At 69.6% G+C, this 24,773-nt stretch overlaps 2 protein-coding genes across 2 annotated transcripts; both read right to left on the bottom strand.

Annotated features, from left to right (window-relative positions):
• Positions 1 to 9,784: 9,784 nt before the first annotated feature.
• Positions 9,785 to 14,436, bottom strand: ELK1 (ETS transcription factor ELK1). The gene is made up of 5 exons (XM_073321816.1): positions 13,456 to 14,436; positions 11,674 to 11,882; positions 10,755 to 11,156; positions 10,111 to 10,537; positions 9,785 to 9,876 (listed from the first exon to the last, which is right to left on the bottom strand). The coding sequence occupies exons 1-4, from the start codon at positions 13,499 to 13,501 to the stop codon at positions 10,166 to 10,168; spliced, it is 1,029 nt and encodes a 342-aa protein (XP_073177917.1). The 5' UTR covers positions 13,502 to 14,436; the 3' UTR covers positions 9,785 to 9,876; positions 10,111 to 10,165.
• Positions 14,437 to 14,887: 451 nt separating this feature from the next.
• UXT (ubiquitously expressed prefoldin like chaperone) lies at positions 14,888 to 24,440 on the bottom strand. Its single transcript, XM_073321807.1, has 6 exons — positions 23,989 to 24,440; positions 17,009 to 17,090; positions 16,582 to 16,649; positions 15,904 to 16,011; positions 15,520 to 15,583; positions 14,888 to 15,284 (listed from the first exon to the last, which is right to left on the bottom strand). Exons 1-6 carry the CDS (start codon positions 24,054 to 24,056, stop codon positions 15,219 to 15,221), a joined length of 456 nt encoding a protein of 151 aa, XP_073177908.1. The 5' UTR covers positions 24,057 to 24,440; the 3' UTR covers positions 14,888 to 15,218.
• Between the last annotated feature and the right edge of the window lie 333 nt (positions 24,441 to 24,773).

The raw sequence follows: 24,773 nt of genomic DNA on the forward strand, positions 1-24,773 counted from the left end.
GGGTCAGGGCTGGGCTAGCAGGGGGCTGCGGGTCGGGAGTGAGGGGCACCGGCAGGGCGGGGGTCAGGGCTGGGCTAGCAGGGGGCTGCGGGTCGGGAGTGAGGGGCACCGGCAGGGCGGGGGTCAGGGCTGGGCTAGCAGGGGGCTGCGGGTCGGGAGTGAGGGGCACCGGCAGGGCGGGGGTCAGGGCTGGGCTGGCAGGGGGCTGCGGGTCGGGAGTGAGGGGCACCGGCAGGGCGGGGGTCAGGGCTGGGCTGGCAGGGGGCTGCGGGTCGGGAGTGAGGGGCACCGGCAGGGCTGGGGTCAGGGCTGGGCTGGCAGGGGGCTGCGGGTCGGGAGTGAGGGGCACCGGCAGGGCGGGGGTCAGGGCTGGGCTGGCAGGGGGCTGCGGGTCGGGAGTGAGGGGCACCGGCAGGGCGGGGGTCAGGGCTGGGCTGGCAGGGGGCTGCGGGTCGGGAGTGAGGGGCACCGGCAGGGCGGGGGTCAGGGCTGGGCTGGCAGGGGGCTGCGGGTCGGGAGTGAGGGGCACCGGCAGGGCGGGGGTCAGGGCTGGGCTGGCAGGGGGCTGCGGGTCGGGAGTGAGGGGCACCGGCAGGGCGGGGGTCAGGGCTGGGCTGGCAGGGGGCTGCGGGTCGGGAGTGAGGGGCACCGGCAGGGCGGGGGTCAGGGCTGGGCTGGCAGGGGGCTGCGGGTTGGGAGTGAGGGGCACTGGCAGGGCTGGGGGAGCCCAGGGCTGATGCGCCTCCATCCCAAATCCCCCCCCCGCCGCCTTCTCTGAGGGGGTCTATTTTTAGACGCCCCTTCATGACATTTGGCTTCTGTTGCTTCCGCTCCAGGATGGAAGCAAATCGGCCCCCTCACGCCTGGCATCCAGCCAATATCTAGGTCCTGTGCCCCCAGCCCTGCCGGTGCCCCTCACACCCTATGAGCAACGGGTTGGGGTTGAGGCCCCCCGCCAACTCCTCCTTTATGTGGTGCTGGAGGGAGGGGCCGGGAGTTGGGGGGTGCTGTGGGGTGGGGTGGGGTGGGGGGAACTGGTGCTTTGCAGTGATTTAAATAGGTCAGCAATTACCCAGCATTCCCTGTTGCTGCCAGCCCCCTATGCCAGCAAATCTCCACGAGTCGCCTGGAAAGGACAGATTGGGGGCGCAGGGCCCTGGGTGGGGGCAGAAACACAGCCATCTCCTGACAATAGCAGGAAGAGCCGTGCGCTGGGGGGCACCGTGGGGCAGGGGGCTTGGCACAGGGCTCTCCCCTGGCAGCCAGGGCTGGGCACTAGGGGGCGCTGTGGGGCAGGGAGTAGGGTGGGGGTCTCGGCATGGGGCTCTCCCCTAGCAGTCAGGGCCGGGCACTGGGGGATGCGGTGGGGTGGGGGGGCTCTCCGTGCCGCTGTCCATCGAAGTGTCACCCTCCCTCTCTCCCAGATGCCCCTGGGGCGCAGTTCCCGTAACGTCTCCTCCTCCGGCCGCACCCCCTGCACCCCCGTGCCCCCTCCTCCGGGGGGGCTGCCGGCCGGCCCAGGACAAGGGTGCCCCTCCGGGCCCTGCTGCGCCAGGCTGGCCTCCTGCTCGCCGCAGTGCGTGTGCGACACCCGGCCCTGGCTCACGCCGCAGTCCCTCGCCCGCCAGGCCCGCGCCGTGGACGGCAACGACCGGCTGCTGAGCCGGGTGCCGCCCGCCCTTGCCCCGGACACCCAGGTCCTGCTACGGCAGAGCCACGAGGTCGCCCGGCCCAGTCCAGCGCCTGCCGAACCTCACGGAGCCGGACCTGTCCCAGAGCCGCCTGGCCGGCCTGCCCCGCCTCCTCACCCTCCACCTGCAGGAGAAGCAGCTCGGGGAGCTGCCCGAGGGCTGCCTGCGGGGGCTGGCGGCCTTGGAGCAGCTTTACCTGGATCACAACCGCCTGCTCTCCGTCCCCCCCTCGGCCTTGGCCGGCCTGGCCCGGCTGCTCCGCAACGCCAACCGGCTGCGGGCCGCGGGCCCCCGCTGGTTCCTGCCCCTGCCCCGCCTGGAGCTCCACGTGCTTGGCGAGAGCCCCATCCTGTGGCTGGAGCCGGGCAGCTTCCGGCCCCTGGGGCGGCTGCACAGCTCGGTGCTGGCCGGCGTGGGGCTGCGGGACCTGCCGGCCGAGGCCTTCCAGGGGCCTCTCGCTCTTCCGCAGCCGGCTGGCCCGGGTGCCGGCGGCCGCCCTGCACCGCCCGCCCCTGCTCAAGTTCCTGGACCTGAAGAAGAACCCCATCGGGGAGCTGCGGGCGGGCAATTTCCGGGGCACCCCGCGCCTGGAGCAGCTGAGCCTCGGTGCCCTGGAGGAGCTCACCGGGGCGGCCGAGGGGGCCTTCGCCGGCCTGCCCCAGCTGGCCAAGCCGGACCTGAACCCCCACCCTCGCCTGGCCTACCTGCCCCTGGCCGCCCTGCAGGGGGCGCCGGCCCTGCGCACCCTGCTGGCCACCGACGGGGCCCTGGGGCTGCTGCCCGGCCGGCTGCTGGCTTCCCTGCCCAGCCTGGCCGCCCTCAGCCTGCGGGGCAACCCGCTGCGCTGCGACCGCCCAGCCGCCTGCCCGGCTGCGGCGGGTGGACCCCGGGGCCACCCTCTGCGCGGCCCCCCCCGGGCGCGGCCGGCCGGCTGCTGCGGGAGGGGCTGGAGGGCGGTGGGGGCCGGGGCTGCCCCCCGGCGTTACTCCCCCGGGGCTGGCCCGAGAGGCTGGGGGTGGCGCCTGGCGGCTCCGTCACCCTGAGTTGCCCGGCCAGCGCCGAGCTGCCCCCGGAGATCTCCTGGCTGGGGCCGGCCCGGGGGGGCCCTGGAGCTGGTCGGGGGTGGGACTGGCCCATGCTGGGCAATACACGAGCGTGGCGCAGAACGAGGTGGGCTCTGGCAGCCGCGCCCTGGCGCTGGAAGTGCTGGGGGGTGGAGGGAGGGGGGCAGGGCGCGGAGCCCAGAGGGGGACTTGGGGGCGGGGTGGTCCAGCCTTGCGTATGAAGAAGGTCCAGTCCCATTTGGTGGTGGTGGAGTGGACTGGGGGTTGGGGGGGGGCCGGTCTCCATGGGCCCCCCCCAGGGCCTTGCTGGCCTCCCAGAGCCCCGGTCCGCGCTGGGCCTCGGCCACCATGCACATCCACAGCCCCCGCCGCAGGTGCCTCTGGGCAGCCAGCAGGTCAACCTGACGCACCTGCAGCCGGCCACGCGCTACGAGATCTGCACGACCCTGGGGGCCACGGAAACACCCACCCTGGCCACCGCGGCCTCGCCCCCAGCGAGCACAGCGTCCACCCTGGCGACCGCCATAGCAACAGCATCCTCCAGAGCACCGGCCTCCCTAGCAACCGCATCCTTCGCCACAGCAATCGCCACCTCCCTAGCAACTGGAACCTCTCTGGCAACTGCTGCATCTTCCTTAGCAACCGTATCCGCTGCGGCAACCGCGGCATCCTCCCGCGCGACCGAGGACTTCTCCCTCACAACCGCCTCTGCCCCAGCGGCCCCGGGCACGCAGCGGGCCTGCCTGAACGTGACTAGGGCGGGGCTGGGGCTGGCAGGGCGGGGGCCGGGCGGCGCGGCCCTGGCGGCCGTGACGGGCTCCCTGCTGGCGGCCCTGTGCACGGTGATGCTGGCCCGCTACGCTGGCCGGCGGCTGAGGAAACTGGGCTACCAGGCTGCCCTCGAGCCCTACCGGCAGCCCCCGGCCACCCTCCTGCTCAGCTAGATCTATGCCCCCCTCATCAGCCTGGGAGAGGCAGAGGGAGACCCCCTGCCCCTCCCTGCCCCCCCGCTGGCCCCCCACTTCGACACCTCCAAGACATGCCTTTGGCAGCCCTGAACCTGGGCAGGAGACACATGGAAAAATTTGCAAGGGGGGGGGGATATCACTGCCCCAAACCCTGCCTCCACACACACACCCCAGGCCTAGATTTGGGGTGTCAAGGGGGAGCTGCCCCTCCCTCAATCGCCCCTCCGATCTGTACACACACACACAGAGAAGTAGCACAAAGGTGCGTCTTTCCCAAGGCCTCGCAGCCAGGCGCGGGGGGAGGGAACTTCCCAGGGCCAAGGCATGCGGTGCTGGAGCCGCCGGGGGGGGGGGGGGGCTGCAGAATAAAGCTCTGGAGTTGGAAGAAGGAATGTGGGTTTTTGTCTGTGTCATTGAGGAGATGGCACCCCCCCACCATGCCCCGCTCAGAGCCACGGGGCCAGCCTGCCCCTCTAGGGACTAGCTGGCTCAGGGGGTGGGGAATGGGGCGTAGGGCCTGACCCCTATAGGGGGCGCCGGCTCCCATCCAGACTGGCTGGCTCGGGGTGGGGGGTGAGAAAGGAGATTCCCCCCCGTCCCTCCCAAGCTCTGAGGGGGCCCCTCACTCCCGACCTGCAGCCCCCCACCAGCCCAGCCCCCACCCTTAGTTCCCTGAGCCCTGGGTCACATGCCCAGGCCAACGGGCAGGGTGCCCAGCCAGCCGCTGTGGGCGGACAAGGGGGCTGGCCGGGTGCTCGTTGCTCCGGCTGCGTGGGGAGGCCCAAACCCAGAGCCCCCGGTTCTGCCTCCCGGTCCTGGAGAATGGGCCCCCCCCCAATCCGTACCCACCGCTGAGGCGTCTGGAAAACCAGCCCAATGGGCAGGACGGAGGCACCTGGCACCCCTCGGGGCTGGCCCGGTGGCTAATTCCTCGCGCCCGCCAACACCGATGCCAACTTCCCAGGCTGCCTTTGTCCCGTTGCAACCTCCAGCCATGGGCTGGGGTTTGCCCGGCCGCTGCTGGCCTGTGGGGCCCGGCAGTAAATGTCTGCCCCCCACCCCGGGGCTCTCCGTGACACCAAACAGCTGGCGCGCCTGGCATCTCTCAGGCCATAAGGCGTCCTCATGGCTCCCCCCTGACCCCTCCCCGATGGATCTCCCCCCCCTCATTGGGGGCCCCGGACCGGCGGTCGCCCCAGGCCCAGCCATGGCCCCACCATGACAAGGGGCTTGAGGCCGGGAGCAGACGGACGGGGGGGAGTCAGCAACCTCCATCCATTTCCCGCCACACTGCCCCACTGCCAGTTTATCCCTGCCCAGGGCCCCGAGCAACTCGGTCCCCACCCCGCACTGCCAACCTGCCCACCCCTCCACCAGGGTCCTGGCGCCCGGTGCCCCGCCTCCCCCCAGCTGAGAGACAACGGTGGCCGATTAGATCAGATTAGATCGTTTAAAAATAGATTTATTTACAGGGCAGGGTCACCAGGGGGAGTCATCGCGCCGAGCGCGTGCCCCATCCCACCCTGGGGGAGGACAGACGGTGGGCAGGGCCGGGGTTAACAAGGCAGAGACAGGGACACGGATGGGGAAGAACAGGGGGGAAGGGTGTTGGATCATATTAAAGAAGTTCTGTATTAAAATCACAAATGAGTTTGATTCCCCAGAGTTTAAATTCCAGGGTATTACTAATTAAGAGGTCTCTTGGTTTTTGGTGCTGTTTCTCTCCCTCTATGTGTGAAACCTGCAAGCTGCTAATTGTGTTCGTACATTCTAAGACTGAGTCTGTTCTCAAAGCAATTCACAGAGAGAGAGACTCAAAGCAATACCCTGTAACAACAGAAACATCTGTTCTGATTTTGATCAGAACATCTGTTCTGATTCTGATCTGATTTTTAGCACCCAGAGACTCCCCGCCCTTTTGTTGTATTAACCATTGTGATTAAAATAGAGATAGAGGATGTATGTGGATGGATGCTTGGTGTGGATAATAACTGAATGATCAGGGAGGTGCCAGCCTAAGAATCCAGTGTCCATCGGCTGAAGAAGGCGTCAAGTGGAAATAACCAGAGGACCCCCCCGGAGGGCAGACTGGAATCCACCCAACAGCCTCAAGGATGGGAGAACCAAAGAACAAGATAACATCTTGGAGCCGTCAGGAATGTGCTATCTGCTGATTGATTCAGCAACAGCATGATGAAGCAATTCCCATAGACTGGCATAGGAAGAAATTCCTATAAAAATAGACTCTAAAAAGTGAGAACTTTGGGGTCTGATTCTGCAAACCAACTTCCAGGAGCATCAGATGAGCATCTGACAAGGCCCTGCTCCCTCCTCATGTCCAGGCCACCTGGCCAGTGGCTTGGCATGAGCAACTCTAAGGCTGGTAACTATGATAACAACCTTGCAGAACCTGTATGTGTGTGGGTGTGTGTTTGTATGAATGAATGTGTGAATAAATATGAGATTGAATGGAATGTTATAGCTATAACTAACTGCTTACTATGATTCTTTCTGTATTTACAATAAATGTGGTATTTTGCCTTTTCCCTTTAATAAGATCCTGCTGGTTTTTATTTTATTGGTACAACAAGGGTTGCTGCCTTCGGATCCACCACAGCACAGCAGGATCCTGGGATCTGCTCCTCTTTGGCAAAACAGGATCCCAGCATCAGCTCCCACATGGTACCTGGGATCCCAGGATCTACTCTCACAAAGTGTGGTGGGATCACAGGATCCACTCCCACCCTGCATGGTAGGATCCTGGGATCCACTTCCACACACCACGGTAGGATCCTGGGATCCACTCCAACACACCATGGTGGGATCCTGGGATCCACTCCCCATTCTGGATTAGAGCCTGGGATCCTACCATAGTGTGCAATACATGGTTAGATAAATTCCCCAGGCTGGAAATCTCCAAGCCACATCAGTCACCAGCCAGGCCCAGGTCCCCACTGGCCCCCCCCGGCCACTGGCCCCCAAACTGCTCCCTCCTTGCCCCACAGGAAGCTAAACAGCTCAAACCCTCCACATTGCAGCTTCGGGACGGAGGGTGCGTCAGGGTGCGGCAGCTGGCGACCCCAATGGGGGTGGCACGGGGGGGTAAAAACAGGGCCAGGGTCTCTCCCCCACAGCAGAGAACAGCTCTGAAAACCCAGCGAGCTGGCAGAGAGAGCACGTGGGGTCCACTCATGTCCAACACATGGCAGCACGTGTTCTGCTCATGGGTTACTTGTGGTTTGCTCATGGGTTACACATGGTTTACAGATGGCTTACTCATGACTTTCCCCTATTTCACACGTGACTGACCCATGGTTTACACGTGTGCTCCTCGTAGTTTACTCACATGTTGCATGTGTTTTATTCATGGCTCATCCATGTTGGCCTCACAGCACCATGTGTGTGACTCATCGTTAGCGTGTCTCAGCTGGGGCTTCGCTGGAGCCCATTCCCCGGCACCCTCCTGGCCTCACTGTGCTTGGCTCTAGGCTCAGCCATGGCTCGTGCATGGATTCGGCCCAGCTCGGTCTCCCTGAAGCCGCTCCTGGGTGCCTCGCCAGTGTCTCACAGGTCGTCCAAAGTGCCTGATGCACCGGGCGGAGACGGCCAGAGCCGAGGGGCCTTGCCAGTGCAAATCAGCATGATTACGACAGTTCAAAAGCACCCTGAGGGGAAGGAGGTGGGTCACCCCAGAGAGGCGGACGACACTGCCTTTCAAGCAGAAAGGTGTCTGTTGGCCCATTAGTGAGACAACCGGGCCACAGCCAACAATTGCCATCCAATTACACCCCCCTCCCACCCCCATTCAGCTGACGCCACCTTCCCAGACACAGGAGTCCTGCTCCATTAATGCCAGCAGCGACAGCGTCCCCCGATCTACACCACGGGGACGGAAATTCAGAGCTCATCGCCGTGTTACTGCCTCCAATCGCTCTGTGAATCCCTCCCCTAAATCCAGGGAGTTCACTTCCCCCCCTTCCAATTCCCCCACTTCTGTTGTAAAAGCCCCCCCTCTTCCCCGTTCAAAAATAGAACCATTTTATATATTAAAAAAGACGGCCCGGCAGGTAATTACCACCGAGTCCCGTAGGTTTGTATATGATAAATGCACATAGCTCAATAATATCAATATACTCTCTGAAAAATAGAAAGGAGCCGGGAATCCCGTGGAGCACTAAATAAATGACATTCGGAAATTTCAGCCCCTTGGGATGGCCCCACAAAAATATAGATCTATATCTCGAGCAAGAAGCTCACAGCCCGGGAAAATTTTGGTATCAAAACAAGAAGACAAGGCAGCCCTTTCCCATATGATGCAGTGCAGGCCTTGCGGGACTAACAGGAAGTCAATAGCAGTGAGAAGGGCGGGACGTCCTCCTTCGCCCTGTCCACAGAATCGGTGGCCTTTGACTCACAGGAAGTAGATGAGAAGTTAATAAGGCGGGACTTCCTCCTTTGCCACGTCCACAGAATAGGTGGCCTTGGATTCGCAGGAAGTAGATGAGAGGTTAATAAGGCGGGACGTCCTCCTTTGGCACTTCCCCAGAATCAGCACGCTTTGAACAGGAAGTAGCAGAGTGGAAACAGGGCAGAACTTCCTCCTTTGCCATTTCCATGGCTGCACAAGAGGCGCTCAAGGGCCAGCAGAAAGTCAAAGGAGGAAACAAGAGGACGACTGTACTGAAAAAAGCGGGACTTCCTCTGCTGTCATTTCCCAGGCAACAAATGGGAGGCAAATGAAGGAATCCTCCCTAGGAAAGGTGTGAGGGATGGGACTCCTCTGCGGCCATTTCCACGGTGACCTTTGATCGTCAGGAAATAAATCAAGGAAACAGGCTTTGCAAGGAGGGAAACGGCCCCTGAAATCAGTGGGTGGGACTTCCCTCTCGGCCGTTTCCATGGTGACGAACAGGCAACCTTCGACCTTCAGGAGGGAACTAGGGCAGGACTTCCTCCGCCTGCCACTTCTACGGAGACTCAAGGAGGTGACCTTTGACCTCCAGGAAGTAAATCAAGGAACAAGAAGCGGAGAGCAGGACTTCTTCCTCCACCGGAACCACGGGGATGTGGTGTCAGCAAACAAAGATGGCCGACACACACACACCCCCCCATCCAGCCACAACAAACATGGACAACACGGCTACCCTTTCAAAACAAAGATGGCCGACGTAGAGCCCGCACAAAGAGGAGCTCCGAGGAAGCCATGGCATGGGGGGGGCCAAGAAAGGCTACCCACAGAGGGTTTCAAACCAGGGCCAGGAGGCCCTCGGTAATAAATAAAATCAGCCCCACAACTAGCAGCCAAACCACACCCCAAGTCCCCGGGGGACGTATCCTTCCACATCGAAAATACACCCTGAGCCATCAGGGCGGGGAATAAACACAACGACCCCAGAAGAATGGGGTCAGAGCTGCAAGGCCCCAGGAACTCTGTGTGTGTCGGGGGGTGCCGCTCAAGGCCAAGCAAGCACCAAGGGGAATGTCCCACATTGCGCCCCCTAGGGGCGGAATGGCGGCGTGCTCCGGCTCCCATTTTAAACGAGACAGCAGGCGCATCCCATCGCTGACACCAAGCAGGGCTCTCTGCCCGAAGCAGGACACGGACGTATCCAGCCACCCTGGTAAATAGTCCCGCAAGGCTGGGACAAGAATCCAGGTGCGGAATGGGCGCCCCCCTCCCCCCACCAGCTCCGTGAGCAGCAGAGAGAGACAGACGGACGGACGGACGGACGGACGGACGGACGGACTCACGGCTTCTGGGGCCCCGGGGACAACACGACCGGAGTGGAGAGTCCATCCATGCTCAGCGAGGGGATGTGGACTTGCCCGCCAGAGTTAGAGGGAAACTGTGGGGAGAGGTGGGGAAGTGACCCACTGACCATACCCCTCACTCCCGACCCGCAGCCCCCTGCTAGCCCAGCCCTGGGCTCCCCCCAGCCCTGCTGGTGCCCCTCACTCCTGACCCGCAGCCCCCCATTCGCCCAGCCGTGGGCTCCCCCCGCCCCAGCCCTGCCGGTGCCCCTCACGCCCGACCTGCAGCCCGCTGCATACCTGGAAGGAGAGCTTGGCAGGGCTGTGCGGGGCGATGGGGCTCAGGGTGCTCCAAAAGTGGATGGTGGGTGGCAGGGAGCTGGGGGTCAGCAGGACGGGGGTCTGCATAGGAGAGGGGGGCGGAAAGTGAGAGAGAGAGAGAGAGAGAGACCCCCATCCCCCATCCAACCCCAGCTCCCTCCCCACAACCTCTACCCCCCAAGGACCCCTTCCCCACCTCCAATCCCCTGGCCCTGCTCCCACCCACAGATCCTTCCCCCTAGTCCCCTCCCTCACCCACAGATCCCTCCCCCTATGCCCCAGGCCCTTCCCCCTCTGTCCCATAGCCACACTCACTAGCGCGTGCGTGGAGATCACGGTGGTGGGCGTCAGCCCGCTGCCCGCTCCCCCGCTAGGCGCCAGCAGGCAGCCGCTGGCCGCGCTGATCTTCTCCTGCCCGGGCAGGGAGGGCAGTGCCAGGTCCTTGGGCTTCCGCCCCTTCGGGCCGTGCCCCTCGCTGGGGGGCCCCCCCAGGCACCCTCTCCCCCTTCTCCTCCTGAGGCCCCGCCCCTGCTGGAGGCTCCCCCTCTGTCCCCCTGGGAGCCTCCTCGGCGGGCGGGGCTTCCTGCTTCACCCCCGAGTCGATCAGAACCAGGAGCGGGGACCCCTCGGCATCCCCCTGTGCTTCCACTTTCACCAGCACCGGCCGCAGCCCGGGGTCCCGCCGAGGTGTGTCCCCTTGGTGGGGGTGATCTGCATCCAGGGTCTCCGGTGCCACAAAGACCTGGGGGCAAGATGGAGAAATGCAGACAGTGCTGGGGCGGGGCAGCTGGGGAAAAGCTGTATATAACATCACATGGGAATGGCTCACCCTGCACTGAGATGCAGCCACCTCTGGGGCAAGGCAGCTGGGGAAAAGCCGTATATAACATCACATGGGGATGGCTTGCCCGCTGCTGAGATGCAGCTACCTCTGGGGTGGGGTGACAGGGCCATCTCACCTGCAGGGGTTCGCTCTCGTCTGCTCCTTCGATGCTGATCTCCAGCTGGGGAATCTCCTCCATCTCCCCGGGGGGCAGGTCGTGGGGCCCTGGGGGCTCGCTGCACAGAGCTGGGGGGTCCTGGCGGGGCGCTCGCCCAGGGGGGGCCGCCTGCAGCGACTGGATAGTGAAGGTGGAGTACAGACCCGAGCGCATGTACTCGTTACGGCTACTCCGGGGGACACCCCCCCCACGCAGGGACTTGGGGGGCCCGGAGCTCCCATCCCCCAGCCGGGAGTCAGCCAGGGCTGGCTCCACCCGCCGGAGCGTCCCTTCCTCCCGGGCCCCCTCCACGCCGGACGGCTCTGGGTATGAGACGAATTTATAGACAAACTTCTGCCCGTTGACCTTCCGGATGATGTTCTGGAAACAGAGAGGATAGAGCGGAGCGGGGGCTGGGAGCCAGGATGCCTGGGTTCTCTCCCCGGCTCCGGGAGGGGAGTGGGGTCTAGTGGTTAGAGCACGGGGGGTTGGGAGCCAGGACGCCTGGGTTCTCCCCCCGGCTCTGGGAGGGGGGTGGGGGCTAGTGGTTAGAGCAGGGGGCTGGGAGCCAGGACTCCTGGGTTCTCTCCCCGGCTCCGGGAGGGGGGTGGGGGCTAGTGGTTAGAGCAGGGGGCTGGGAGCCAGGACTCCTGGGTTCTCTCCCCGGCTCTGGGAGGGGGGTGGGGGCTAGTGGTTAGAGCAGGGGGCTGGGAGCCAGGACTCCTGGGTTCTCTCCCCGGCTCCGGGAGGGGGGTGGGGCCCGGACGCCTGGGTTCTCTCCCCGGCTCTGGGAGGGGGCTGGGAGCCAGGACGCCTGGGTTCTCCCCCCGGCTCCGGGAGGGGGGTGGGGCCCGGACGCCTGGGTTCTCCCCCCGGCCCCGGCGGGGGAGGGGCTCACCTTGTCGTAGTAGTACCGCAGGGCGCGGCTGAGCTTGTCGTAGTTCATGTTGGTTTTGTTCTTGCGCAGCCCCCAGAGCCGGGCCACCTCCTCGGCGTCCACCAGCTTGAACTCGCCGTCGGCCGAGGTCCAGGCGATCAGGTGCCCGTTGCTCTGCTGCGCCAGCAACTGCAGCAGGAACTGCCAGAGCGTCACCGAGGGGTCCATGACTGCGGAGGACGGGGAGAGCGTGGGACAGGGGCCTGCCCCCCCGCCCCGCCGGTGCCCCTCACTCCCGACCCGCAGCCCCCTGCCCCGCCGGTGCCCCTCACTCCCGACCCACAGCCCCCCGCCGGCCCTGCCGGTGCCCCTCACTCCCGACCCGCAGCCCCCCGCCAGCCCAGCCGGTGCCCCTCACTCCCGACCCGCAGCCCCCCGCCGGCCCTGCCCTGCTGGTGCCCCTCACTCCCGACCCGCAGCCCCCTGCCAGTCCGGCCCTGCCGGTGCCCCTCACTCCCGACCCGCAGCCCCCCGCCCCGCCCCACCGGTGCCCCTCACTCCCGACCCGCAGCCCCCCGCCCCGCCCTGCTGGTGCCCCTCATTCCCGACCCACAGACCCCTGCCAGCCCAGCCCTGGGTCCCTGCCCTGGGGGGCTGCCGAAGGGACCAGGACTCTACATTCCTACTCTCGGGTTCCTCTTTCTTCTTCTCCCCACAAGGAAATTTCAGGATTTGGCCTAAAATAAGATTTTCTGTCGTTGGACCAAACCTTGAACACACCGTGTGTGGGGCAGGGCTGCGCTGGCAGGGGGCTGCGGGTCAGGAGTGAGGAGCACCAGCAGAGTGGGGGGGTTATTTCCTCGTAGTTGGTGCTGACCCCAAGGGCAGCACTAGGGGGCACTGTACTGCAGGGAGCGGGGCGGGAAGCTAGGCAGGGGGCACTCTCCCCTGGGAGTCAGAGACAGGCACTGTGGGGTGCTGTGGGATGGGGAGGAGAGTGGGGCAGGCACTGGGCAGGGGGCACTGGGGGGTGCCGTAGGGCAGGGAGAGGGGTGAGGGCTGAGCAGGGGGTGCTGTGGGGGGCGCTGTGGGGCAGGGGGTTCTGGGGGCAGGAGGCAGGGCAGGGGTGCTCTCCCCTGACAGGCAGGGCCAGGCGCTGTGGGGTGCCATGGGTCAGGGGGCTGGGCAGAGGGTTCTGGGGGGCACTGTGGGGCTGGGCAGGGGGCACTGTGGGGTGTTGTGGGGCAGGGGGCTGGGCAGGGCGCTGGGTGGGGGACACTCTTCCCTGGCAGGCAGGGCCAGGCACTGTGGGGTTCTGGGGGGCGCTATGGGGCAGGGGCTGGGCAGGGGGCACTGTGGGGTGTCGTGGGGCAGGGGACTGGGCAGGGGGCTCTGGGAGACAGGGCGCTGGGTGGGGGGCACTCTCCCCTGCCAGTCAGGGCCAGGCGCTGTGGGGTTCTGGGGCGCGCTATGGGGCAGGGGCTGGGCAGGAGGTGCTGTGGGGTGTCGTGGGGCAGGGGACTGGGCAGGGGGCTCTGGGAGACAGGGCGCTGGGTGGGGGGCACTCTCCCCTGCCAGTCAGGGCCAGGCGCTGTGGGGTTCTGGGGCGCGCTATGGGGCAGGGGCTGGGCAGGAGGTGCTGTGGGGTGTCGTGGGGCAGGGGGCTGGGCAGGAGGCTCTGGGGGGCAGGGGGCTGGGTGGGGGGCACTCTCCCCTGGCAGGCAGGGCCAGCCCCTATCCATTGGACGTTCTGTGCGGTTTTTATCTGCCCGAGGTGGCTACATCCCAGGGCCACCCACTCACCTGTCAGCGCGGCCGCGGGGCCCGGAGACGGAGCAGCCGGCTCCATGGGACCCCCGAGCCCCCCAGGCCCGTGCTGGCCGGTTACTGGTCCCCAGTGGCTGGTTTCTGGTCCCTGGTGGCTGGTCCCTGTCCAGTTACTGGTTCCTGGCCGGTTCCTGGTCCCCAGTGGCTGGTTACTGGTCCCCAGTGGCTGGTTTCTGGTCCCTGGTGGCCGATCCCCGGCCGGTTACTGGTCCCAGTGGCTGGTTACTGGTCCCCAGTGGCCAATCCCGGCCGGTTACTGGTCCCAGTGGACGATCCCCAGCCGGTTACTGGTCCCAGTGGCCGATCCCCGGCCAGTTACTGGTCCCAGTGGCTGGTTACTGGTCCCCAGTGGCCGATCCCCGGCCGGTTACTGGTCCCAGTGGCTGGTTACTGGTCCCCAGTGGCCGATCCCTGGCCGGTTACTGGTCCCCAGTGGCCGATCCCCGGCCGGTTACTGGTCCCAGTGGCCGGTTACTGGTCCCCAGTGGCCGATCCCTGGCCGGTTACTGGTCCCAGTGGCTGGTTACTGGTCCCCAGTGGCCGATCCCTGGCCGGTTACTGGTCCCAGTGGCCGATCCCTGGCCGGTTACTGGTCCCAGTGGCTGGTTACTGGTCCCCAGTGGCCGATCCCTGGCCAGTTACTGGTCCCCAGTGGCCGATCCCTGGCTGGTTACTGGTCCCAGTGGCTGGTTACTGGTCCCCAGTGGCCGATCCCTGGCTGGTTACTGGTCCCAGTGGCTGGTTACTGGTCCCCAGCGGGTTCTCAGCTCCGCTCCGAGCGGCGCCCCCGAGCTGGCCGAGCTCCGCCGCATGCGCCGGCCGGGAAAGTCCCTGGTCCCGCGGCGCCAGCCGGGTAGGGGGCCCCGGCCCCGGGCTCCCGATGCGGGCGGCAGGTCCGAGCCGGGGGCGGGGGGGCGCCGTGGCTCGGATCCAGCGAGAAGGGGGATGCGGCGGCTGCTGACGGGGCCCGTCACATGCACCAGAGAAGGGGGAGGAGACAGAGCGGGGGGGCTGGGCCAGGACGCCTGGGTTCTCTCCCCGGCTGTGGGAGGGGAGTGGGGGCGAGTGGTTGGAGCAGGGAGGGGGGGGCTGGACCAGGACGCCTGGGTTCTCTCCCTGGCTGTGGGAGCCCAACCCCTCCCCCCCCACCCCAGAGCTGGGAAAAGAAGCCAAGCGTCCTCGCTCCCAGTCCCCTCTCCCCACTAGACCCCCTCCCCTCCCAGACCCGGGGAGAGAACCCAGGCGTCCTGGCTCCCAGCCCCACGCTGAGCTTCCACGAATTCTGCCCTCGCTCTGGGGGCTGGCTGGGGATCCCACCTTGAGGCAGAGAGGAGGGGCTGGGGGCACATGGGGGGCTCCCCCCACCCCCAGGCCAGGCCAACAGAGACACAAAAACAGAAACACAGACCCTAGTCAGAATCTTTATTCTCACAGTTCAAATGAGATGACAGGACACTGCAGCCAAGGACAGCAGGGGAAACTGAGGCAGCAGTAGGGCGACTGGCTGGGGGGAAACAGAACTGGGGGGAGAACCCAGGAATCCTGGTTCCCATGGGACAGGTAAACACAGCAGGAAAGGGATGGGGATTCCCCCAGTGCCCCCCCCACTCCCCAGGATCCCCTGCTCCCCTGCCAGTGGGTAGCTGCCTCCCCAGCCCTGCTGTGAGCTGGGGCAGGGGAGGGGGAATGAACCCAGGCCAGAGCCCGAGGGAGGGGTAGAGTCCCCCGGGAGGGGGGTCCTAGAGGGCGAGGTCTCTTCTGGGGTCCTCAGGCAGGTCCTGGAACCCTTGAAGTTCCCGTAGGCCCTGGGGGGAGGAAAGAGAAGTGGGGAGTCATGGGGGGTAGGAAACATCAGACCCCCCCCAGCTCCCCTCTGGATCTAAACAGCTTCCCCCCTGCTCCCCAGGACTAACTGCCAGGGAGATGCCCCCTGCCGAGCCCCCCACCCCATGGCACAGTGCCCCCAAGTGCCCACCCTGACTACCGAGGGCAAGCGCCCCCTTCTGGCCTCTCAATCCCTGCGACCCCGTCCCGCGTTACCTCCAAGACCATCCGGATATTGGCCTTGATTTTGGCCGAGTCCTTGGTGAGGGATTCGCTGAGCCTGCAAAAGAGAGATGCCCGGCGGGGCAGTGTTGGGAGTTGGGAGCGGGGGGGCCCTGCACATTCTGGGGTCCCCTTTCGCCCCGCATGGACCGCGACTGAGGTGGGGCCACCATCTTGCTGGGTCCTGCACAGACCCAAGGAATTCCGGCCTGTGCCCTGGTTAGCGCTCAGTGCCAGAGTGCAGCAGCCTCTGGGGTGGGGACAAGCTGGGGAGCAGCTGCATATAACGCCACAGGGGGATGGCTCGCCTGGCTCGGGGGAGGGGCGGCTGGAGACCAGCCGCATAGGGGGTGGGGGGGGATCGTCTCCCCCACTCACTCGATCAGTAGCTTGGTTTTCCTCTCCACAAAGCGCAACGCCTCCGTCAGCGTCAGCTCCGCGAAGAACCCGTAGCCGAGCGCCACGAAGATCCTGGAGGTGTCAGGCCTGTGACATGAGGAGATTTGGGGGGGGTCACAAGGTAGAGGGGGTGGGGGCCCCCAGCCACACTGGGCACCTGCGGGGGCAGACCTGGGGAACTGCAGGGAGCTGAACGGAGCACCTGGCAGGGCGGCGGGGGGGGGGGGAGTTTAGAGGATCTGATGGGGACAGAGGAGGGTTCTGATGGGGTGGGGGGAGCAGGATCAGATGCTGGGGTGTAGGGGTGCAGCTCTGGGGGTGGGAATTGGAAGATGGGGGTGCAAGGGAGGCCTAGGGGGAAGGGAGGGGGGTGAGAGGATATATGTGGGGTCCTGGGGAGCAGGAATATAGGGAGTTCCAAGAGGGACAGAATCAAGGTGGGGCGGTGAAGGGGGATCCCAGGAGGTGGGGGATATGGGGGAGGGGCCCAGAGGCTGTAGAGGGATCCGAGGAGGGGCCAGAATTGGGGTAGGGAGTGAAAGAGGGACCCAGTGGGGGCAGGAGATGCGTGGGTGGGGGGGTTCCTGGGGGCAAGGGGTAGGGGGGCCAGGATCAAGTTGGGGGGCTGAAGGGGATCCCGGGGGCCCGGGCACTCACACATCCGCATTAACAAAGAAGTTATAGCCCAGATCCACCTGCGTCTGCACCGCTCGGCCATCTCCCTCCTGCCAGGCAGAGAGGGCACGTCAGAAACCCCACAGCAGAGACCCCACAGCCCCCTCTGGCCCAAAACACCGCAGCCCCCTGGCCAGAGACCCCACAGCCCCCTCCGGCCCAAAACACTGCAGCCCCCCCCCGCCCCAAGACCCCGCAGCCTCTGCTCCCCTGGCCTGAGACCCGGCAGCCCCCTGCCCCAAGACACAGGAGCCCCCCACTGGCCAGAGACCCCACAGCCCCTCTGCTGAGACCCCCCGCTGGCCTTGCCCAGAGACCCTACAAGATCAACCCTACAAGAACACTCCAGCTGGGGGGAGGTTCAGCAGTGGGGCGGGGCAGGCGCCTGGAGGGGGGGGCAGGTCATTACCTGCAAACGCTCAATAACGGTCTTGAGCCACATGTGCTGAGTGATCTTCTCGTAAACCTCCTCCCGCTGCTGCTGAACCCGCCTGCAGCAAACAACACGGGAGTGAGGGGCACCAGCAGGGCTGCGGGAGAGCCCAGGGCCGGGCTGGCGGGGAGCTGCGGGTCGGGAGTGAGGGGCACCAGCAGGGCCGGACTGGCGCGGGGCTGCGGGTCGGGAGTGAGGGGCACTGGCAGGGCTGGGGGTCAGGGCCGGACTGGCGGGGGGCTGCAGGTAAGGAGTGAGGGGCACTGGCAGGGCTGGGGGTCAGGGCCGGGCTGGCGGGGGGCTGCGGGTCGGGAGTGAGCGGCACTGGCAGGGCTGGGGGTCAGGGCCGGACTGGCAGGGGGCTGCGGGTCGGGAGTGAGGGGCACCGGCAGGGCCAGGCTGGCAGGGGGCTGCGGGTCGGGAGTGAGGGGCACTGGCAGGGCTGGGGGTCAGGGCCGGACTGGCGGGGGGCTGCAGGTAAGGAGTGAGGGGCACTGGCAGGGCTGGGGGTCAGGGCCGGGCTGGCGGGGGGCTGCGGGTCGGGAGTGAGGGGCACTGGCAGGGCTGGGGGTCAGGGCCGGACTGGCAGGGGGCTGCGGGTCGGGAGTGAGGGGCACTGGCAGGGGGCTGCGGGTCGGGAGTGAGGGGCACCGGCAGGGCCAGGCTGGCAGGGGGCTGCGGGTCGGGAGTGAGGGGCACTGGCAGGGCTGGGGGTCAGGGCCGGACTGGCAGGGGGCTGCGGGTCGGGAGTGAGGGGCACCGGCAGGGCCAGTCTGGCAGGGGGCTGCGGGTCGGGAGTGAGGGGCACTGGCAGGGCCAGGCTGGCAGGGGGCTGCGGGTCGGGAGTGAGGGGCACCGGCAGGGCTCGGCTGGCAGGGGGCTGCGGGTCGGGAGTGAGGGGTACCGGCAGGGCCGGACTGGCAGGGGGCTGCGGGTCGGGAGTGAGGGGCACCGGCAGGGCTGGGGGTCAGGGCCGGGCTGGCGGGGGGCTGCGGGTCGGGAGTGAGGGGCACCGGCAGGGCTGGGGGTCAGGGCCGGGCTGGCGGGGGGCTGAGGGTCGGGAGTGAGGGGCACCGGCAGGGCCAGGGTGGCAGGGGGCTGCGGGTCGGGAGTGAGGGGCACCGGCAGGGCCAAGGTGGCAGGGGGCTGCGGTTCGGGAGTGAGGGGCACCGGCAGGGCTGGGGGTCAGGGCCGGACTGGCGGGGGGCTGCGGGTCGGGAGTGAGGGGCACTGGCAGGGCTGGGGGTCAGGGCCGGACTGGCGGGGGGCTGCGGGTCGGGAGTGAGGGCACCGGCAGGGCTGGGGGTCAGGGCCGGACTGGCGGGGGGCTGCGGGTCGGGAGTGAGGGGCACTGGCAGGGCCGGGCTGGCGGGGGGCTGCGGGTCGGGAGTGAGGGGCACCGGCAGGGCTGGGGGTCAGGGCCGGACTGGCGGGGGGCTGCGGGTCGGGAGTGAGGGGCACCGGCAGGGCTGGGGGTCAGGGGCGGACTGGCGGGGGGCAGAGGGTCGGGAGTGAGGGGCACTGGCAGGGCCGGACTGGCGGGGGGCTGCGGGTCGGGAGTGAGGGGCACCGGCAGGGCGGGGGGTCAGGGCCGGGCTGGCGGGGGGCTGCGGGTCGGGAGTGAGGGGCACCGGCAGGGCTCGGGGTCAGGGCCGGACTGGCGGGGGGCTGCAGGTAAGGAGTGAGGGGCACCGGCAGGGCCAGGCTGGCAGGGGGCTGCGGGTCGGGAGTGAGGGGCACTGGCAGGGGGCTGCGGGTCGGGAGTGAGGGGCACCGGCAGGGCTCGGCTGGCAGGGGGCTGCGGGTCGGGAGTGAGGGGCACTGGCAGGGCTGGGGGTCAGGGCCGGACTGGCGGGGGGCTGCGGGTCGGGAGTCAGGGGCACTGGCAGGGCTGGGGGTCAGGGCCGGGCTGGCAGGGGGCTGCGGGTCGGGAGTGAGGGGCACTGGCAGGGCTGGGGGTCAGGGCCGGACTGGCGGGGGGCTGCAGGTAAGGAGTGAGGAGCACTGGCAGGGCTGGGGGTCAGGGCCGGGCTGGCGGGGGGCTGCGGGTCGGGAGTGAGGGGCACTGGCAGGGATGGGGGTCAGGGCCGGACTGGCAGGGGGCTGCGGGTCGGGAGTGAGGGGCACCGGCAGGGCCAGGCTGGCAGGGGGCTGCGGGTCAGGAGTGAGGGGCACCAGCAGGGCCGGACTGGCAGGGGGCTGCGGGTCGGGAGTGAGGGGCACCAGCAGGGCCGGACTGGCAGGGGGCTGCGGGTCGGGAGTGAGGGGCACCGGCAGGGCCAGGCTGGCAGGGGGCTGCGGGTCGGGAGTGAGGGACACCGGCAGGGCCGGACTGGCAGGGGGCTGCGGGTCGGGAGTGAGGGACACCGGCAGGGCCGGACTGGCAGGGGGCTGCGGGTCGGGAGTGAGGGGCACCGGCAGGGCTGGGGGTCAGGGCCAGGCTGGCGGGGGGCTGCGGGTCGTGAGTGAGGGGCACTGGCAGGGCTGGGGGTCAGGGCCGGGTTGGCGGGGGGCTGCGGGTCGGGAGTGAGGGGCACCGGCAGGGCTGGGGGTCAGGGCCGGGCTGGCGGGGGGCTGCGGGTCGGGAGTGAGGGGCACCGGCAGGGCTGGGGGTCAGGTCCGGACTGGCGGGGGGCTGCAGGTAAGGAGTGAGGGGCACTGGCAGGGCTGGGGGTCAGGGCTGGGCTGGCAGGGGGCTGTGGGTCAGGAGTGAGGGGCACCGGCAGGGCCGGACTGGCAGGGGGCTGCGGGTCGGGAGTGAGGGGCACCGGCAGGGCTGGGGGTCAGGGCCGGGCTGGCGGGGGGCTGCGGGTCGGGAGTGAGGGGCACCGGCAGGGCTGGGGGTCAGGTCCGGACTGGCGGGGGGCTGCGGGTCGGGAGTGAGGGGCACCGGCAGGGCGGGGGGTCAGGGCCGGGCTGGCGGGGGGCTGCGGGTCGGGAGTGGGGGGCACCGGCAGGGCTGGGGGTCAGGGCCGGGCTGGCGGGGGGCTGCGGGTCGGGAATGAGGGGCACCTGCCGGGCTAGCAGGGGGCTGCGGGTCGGGAGTGAGGGGCACCGGCAGGGCTGGGGGTCAGGTCCGGACTGGCGGGGGGCTGCAGGTAAGGAGTGAGGGGCACTGGCAGGGCTGGGGGTCAGGGCCGGACTGGCGGGGGGCTGCGGGTCGGGAGTGAGGGGCACCGGCAGGGCGGGGGGTCAGGGCCGGGCTGGCGGGGGGCTGCGGGTCGGGAGTGGGGGGCACCGGCGGGGCTGGGGTTCAGGGCCGGGCTGGCGGGGGGCTGCGGGTCGGGAATGAGGGGCACCGGCAGGGCGGGGGGTCAGGGCCGGACTGGTGGGGGGCTGCGGGTCGGGAGTGAGGGGCACTGGCAGGGTCGGGCTGGCGGGGGGCTGCGGGTCGGGAGTGAGGGGCACCGGCAGGGTTGGGGGTCAGGTCCGGACTGGCGGGGGGCTGCGGGTCGGGAGTGAGGGGCACCGGCAGGGCCAAGGTGGCAGGGGGCTGCGGTTCGGGAGTGAGGGGCACCGGCAGGGCTGGGGGTCAGGGCCGGACTGGCGGGGGGCTGCGGGTCGGGAGTGAGGGGCACCGGCAGGGCTGGGGGTCAGGGCCGGACTGGCGGGGGGCTGCGGGTCGGGAGTGAGGGGCACCGGCAGGGCTGGGGGTCAGGGCCGGACTGGCGGGGGGCTGCGGGTCGGGAGTGAGGGCACCGGCAGGGCTGGGGGTCAGGGCCGGACTGGCGGGGGGCTGCGGGTCGGGAGTGAGGGGCACTGGCAGGGCCGGGCTGGCGGGGGGCTGCGGGTCGGGAGTGAGGGGCACCGGCAGGGCTGGGGGTCAGGGCCGGACTGGCGGGGGGCTGCGGGTCGGGAGTGAGGGGCACCGGCAGGGCTGGGGGTCAGGGGCGGACTGGCGGGGGGCAGAGGGTCGGGAGTGAGGGGCACTGGCAGGGCCGGGCTGGCGGGGGGCTGCGGGTCGGGAGTGAGGGGCACCGGCAGGGCTGCGGGTCAGGTCCGGACTGGCGGGGGGCTGCGGGTCGGGAGTGAGGGGCACCGGCAGGGCGGGGGGTCAGGGCCGGGCTGGCGGGGGGCTGCGGGTCGGGAGTGAGGGGCACCGGCAGGGCCAGGCTGGCAGGGGGCTGCGGGTCAGGAGTGAGGGGCACCAGCAGGGCCGGACTGGCGGGGGGCTGCGGGTCGGGAGTGAGGGGCACCGGCAGGGCCAGGCTGGCAGGGGGCTGCGGGTCGGGAGTGAGGGACACCGGCAGGGCCGGACTGGCAGGGGCTGCGGGTCGGGAGTGAGGGGCACCGGCAGGGCTGGGGGTCAGGGCCGGGCTGGCGGGGGGCTGCGGGTCGTGAGTGAGGGGCACTGGCAGGGCTGGGGGTCAGGGCCGGGCTGGCGGGGGGCTGCGGGTCGGGAGTGAGGGGCACCGGCAGGGCTGGGGGTCAGGGCCGGGCTGGCGGGGGGCTGCGGGTCGGGAGTGAGGGGCACCGGCAGGGCTGGGGGTCAGGTCCGGACTGGCGGGGGGCTGCAGGTAAAGAGTGAGGGGCACTGGCAGGGCTGGGGGTCAGGGCTGGGCTGGCAGGGGGCTGTGGGTCAGGAGTGAGGGGCACCGGCAGGGCCGGACTGGCAGGGGGCTGCGGGTCGGGAGTGAGGGGCACCGGCAGGGCTGGGGGTCAGGGCCGGGCTGGCGGGGGGCTGCGGGTCGGGAGTGAGGGGCACCGGCAGGGCTGGGGGTCAGGGCCGGGCGGGCGGGGGGCTGCGGGTCGGGAGTGAGGGGCACCGGCAGGGCTGGGGGTCAGGTCCGGACTGGCAGGGGGCTGCGGGTCGGGAGTCGGGGGCACCGGCAGGGCTGGGGGTCAGGGCCGGACTGGCGGGGGGCTGCGGGTCGGGAGTGAGGGGCACCGGCAGGGCTGGGGGTCAGGGCCGGGCTGGCGGGGGGCTGCGGGTCGGGAATGAGGGGCACCTGCCGGGCTAGCAGGGGGCTGCGGGTCGGGAGTGAGGGGCACCGGCAGGGCCGGACTGGCAGGGGGCTGCGGGTCGGGAGTGAGGGGCACTGGCAGGGCTGGGGGTCAGGGCCGGACTGGCGGGGGGCTGCGGGTCGGGAGTGAGGGGCACCGGCAGGGCGGGGGGTCAGGGCCGGGCTGGCGGGGGGCTGCGGGTCGGGAGTGGGGGGCACCGGCGGGGCTGGGGTTCAGGGCCGGGCTGGCGGGGGGCTGCGGGTCGGGAATGAGGGGCACCGGCAGGGCTGGGGGTCAGGGCCGGACTGGTGGGGGGCTGCGGGTCGGGAGTGAGGGGCACTGGCAGGGTCGGGCTGGCGGGGGGCTGCGGGTCGGGAGTGAGGGGCACCGGCAGGGTTGGGGGTCAGGTCCGGACTGGCGGGGGGCTGCGGGTCGGGAGTGAGGGGCACCGGCAGGGCCAAGGTGGCAGGGGGCTGCGGTTCGGGAGTGAGGGGCACCGGCAGGGCTGGGGGTCAGGGCCGGACTGGCGGGGGGCTGCGGGTCGGGAGTGAGGGGCACCGGCAGGGCTGGGGGTCAGGGCCGGACTGGCGGGGGGCTGCGGGTCGGGAGTGAGGGGCACTGGCAGGGCTGGGGGTCAGGGCCGGACTGGCGGGGGGCTGCGGGTCGGGAGTGAGGGCACCGGCAGGGCTGGGGGTCAGGGCCGGACTGGCGGGGGGCTGCGGGTCGGGAGTGAGGGGCACCGGCAGGGCTGGGGGTCAGGGCCGGGCTGGCGGGGGGCTGCGGGTCGGGAGTGGGGGGTCGGGCTCCACAGGGATCCAGTCTGTTCCCTGGTGGTGGTGGGGCGGGGCCAGGAGGGGACGGGGGCGGGGCTAAGTAGGTGGTGGGGCGGGGCCAGGCGGACCAGGGGGCGGGGCTGAGTAGGTGGTGGGGCGGGGCCAGGCGGGGCTGAGAAGGTGGTGGGGCGGGGCCAGGCGGGGACGGGGGGCGGGGCTGAGTAGGTGGTGGGGCGGGGCCAGGAGGGGACGGGGGCGGGGCTAAGTAGGTGGTGGGGCGGGGCCAGGAGGGGACGGGGGCCGGGCTAAGTAGGTGGTGGGGCGGGGCCAGGCGGACCAGGGGGCGGGGCTGAGTAGGTGGTGGGGCGGGGCCAGGCGGGGCTGAGAAGGTGGTGGGGCGGGGCCAGGCGGGGACGGGGGGCGGGGCTGAGTAGGTGGTGGGGCGGGGCCAGGAGGGGACGGGGGCGGGGCTAAGTAGGTGGTGGGGCGGGGCCAGGAGGGGACGGGGGCGGGGCTAAGTAGGTGGTGGGGCGGGGCCAGGCGGACCAGGGGGCGGGGCTGAGTAGGTGGTGGGGCGGGGCCAGGCGGGGACGGGGGGCGGGGCTGAGTAGGTGGTGGGGAGGGGCCAGGAGGGGACGGGGGCGGGGCTAAGTAGGTGGTGGGGCGGGGCCAGGAGGGGACGGGGGGCGGGGCTGAGTAGGTGGTGGGGAGGGGCCAGGAGGGGACGGGGGGCGGGGCTGAGTAGGTGGTGGGGCGGGGCCAGGCGGGGACGGGGGGCGGGGCTGAGAAGGTGGTGGGGCGGGGCCAGGCGGGGACGGGGGGCGGGGCTGAGTAGGTGGTGGGGCGGGGCCAGGAGGGGACGGGGGCGGGGCTGAGTAGGTGGTGGGGCGGGGCCAGGAGGGGACGGGGGCGGGGCTAAGTAGGTGGTGGGGCGGGGCCAGGCGGACCAGGGGGCGGGGCTGAGTAGGTGGTGGGGCGGGGCCAGGCGGGGACGGGGGGCGGGGCTGAGTAGGTGGTGGGGCGGGGCCAGGAGGGGACGGGGGCGGGGCTAAGTAGGTGGTGGGGCGGGGCCAGGAGGGGACGGGGGCGGGGCTGAGTGCTCAGTGCGGGGAGCAAGGTGGGGCCAAGGGGTGGGGGCGAGCAGTCTATGAGGGCGGGGCCACGAGGGGACCAGGGGGCGGGGCCGGAGCCGAGAGGGGGCGGGGCCGAGCGCTCCCCGAGGGCGGGGCCAGGACTCACCACAGGTCTCGCTGCAGCACGTCGCTGACGAAGGCCTCGTAACGCGGCGCCTTCCCTGCCGGCCCCATGGCGGGCGCTGCGGGTCCCGCCCCTCGGAGGTCAAAGGTCACCGAGCCCCCACACACACCCCACCGCCTCTGAGCCGCCGGAAATAGACGCGTGCGCGGTCACTTCCGGGTGGCGGCCCTCAACGGAAGTCAGCTGGGAACGCGCGCCGGGAAGTTCCGCTCTGGAAACGGAAGTTGATACCGCTCCCCTCCGTCACTTTGACCCCGGAAGCGCTTCCCGCCGCAGTGGAGAATGAAGAGCGCGCCGGACGCACACGCGGTAGCCTCGGCAACGAGGCTCGAGAGCCGGAAGTGGCGTGTTTGGCGCATGGGAGTGACGCCATCAAGGCCGGAAGTGGGTCTCAGCAGCGCCGCTCGGCGGGCCGAGCCCCCGACCCCTGACCCCGCCCCCCAAGTGCGGGGTCCCCCGAGCCCCGCCCCCGGGCGCCGCGTCACCCCCGGGGGCGGCTTCAGGGCACCGACCCCGCCCTCTTCCAGCCCCGCCCCCAAGCCGCGCCCCGCCCCCGGCCCCGCCCCCGCGGAGTGTCTCCCCTTCGGGCGGGGCGGGGCGGGGCTCTGGGGGCTCGTGCCCCGCCCGCGCGGCGCTGGCAGCGCCTGGCCCGGGGGTCTCGCTCCGCCCCTCACAGCGTCTCCCAGAGCCGGGCCCGGCCCCACTCGCCCCGCGGGCTCTCGCCCAGCCTGGGGCCCGGCCCCCTGGGCCGCTTCCCAGCCGCGCGG

The sequence above is a fragment of the Lepidochelys kempii genome, chromosome 23 (genome assembly GCF_965140265.1).
Source record: "Lepidochelys kempii isolate rLepKem1 chromosome 23, rLepKem1.hap2, whole genome shotgun sequence".
In the NCBI taxonomy this organism is placed as follows: domain Eukaryota; kingdom Metazoa; phylum Chordata; order Testudines; family Cheloniidae; genus Lepidochelys; species Lepidochelys kempii.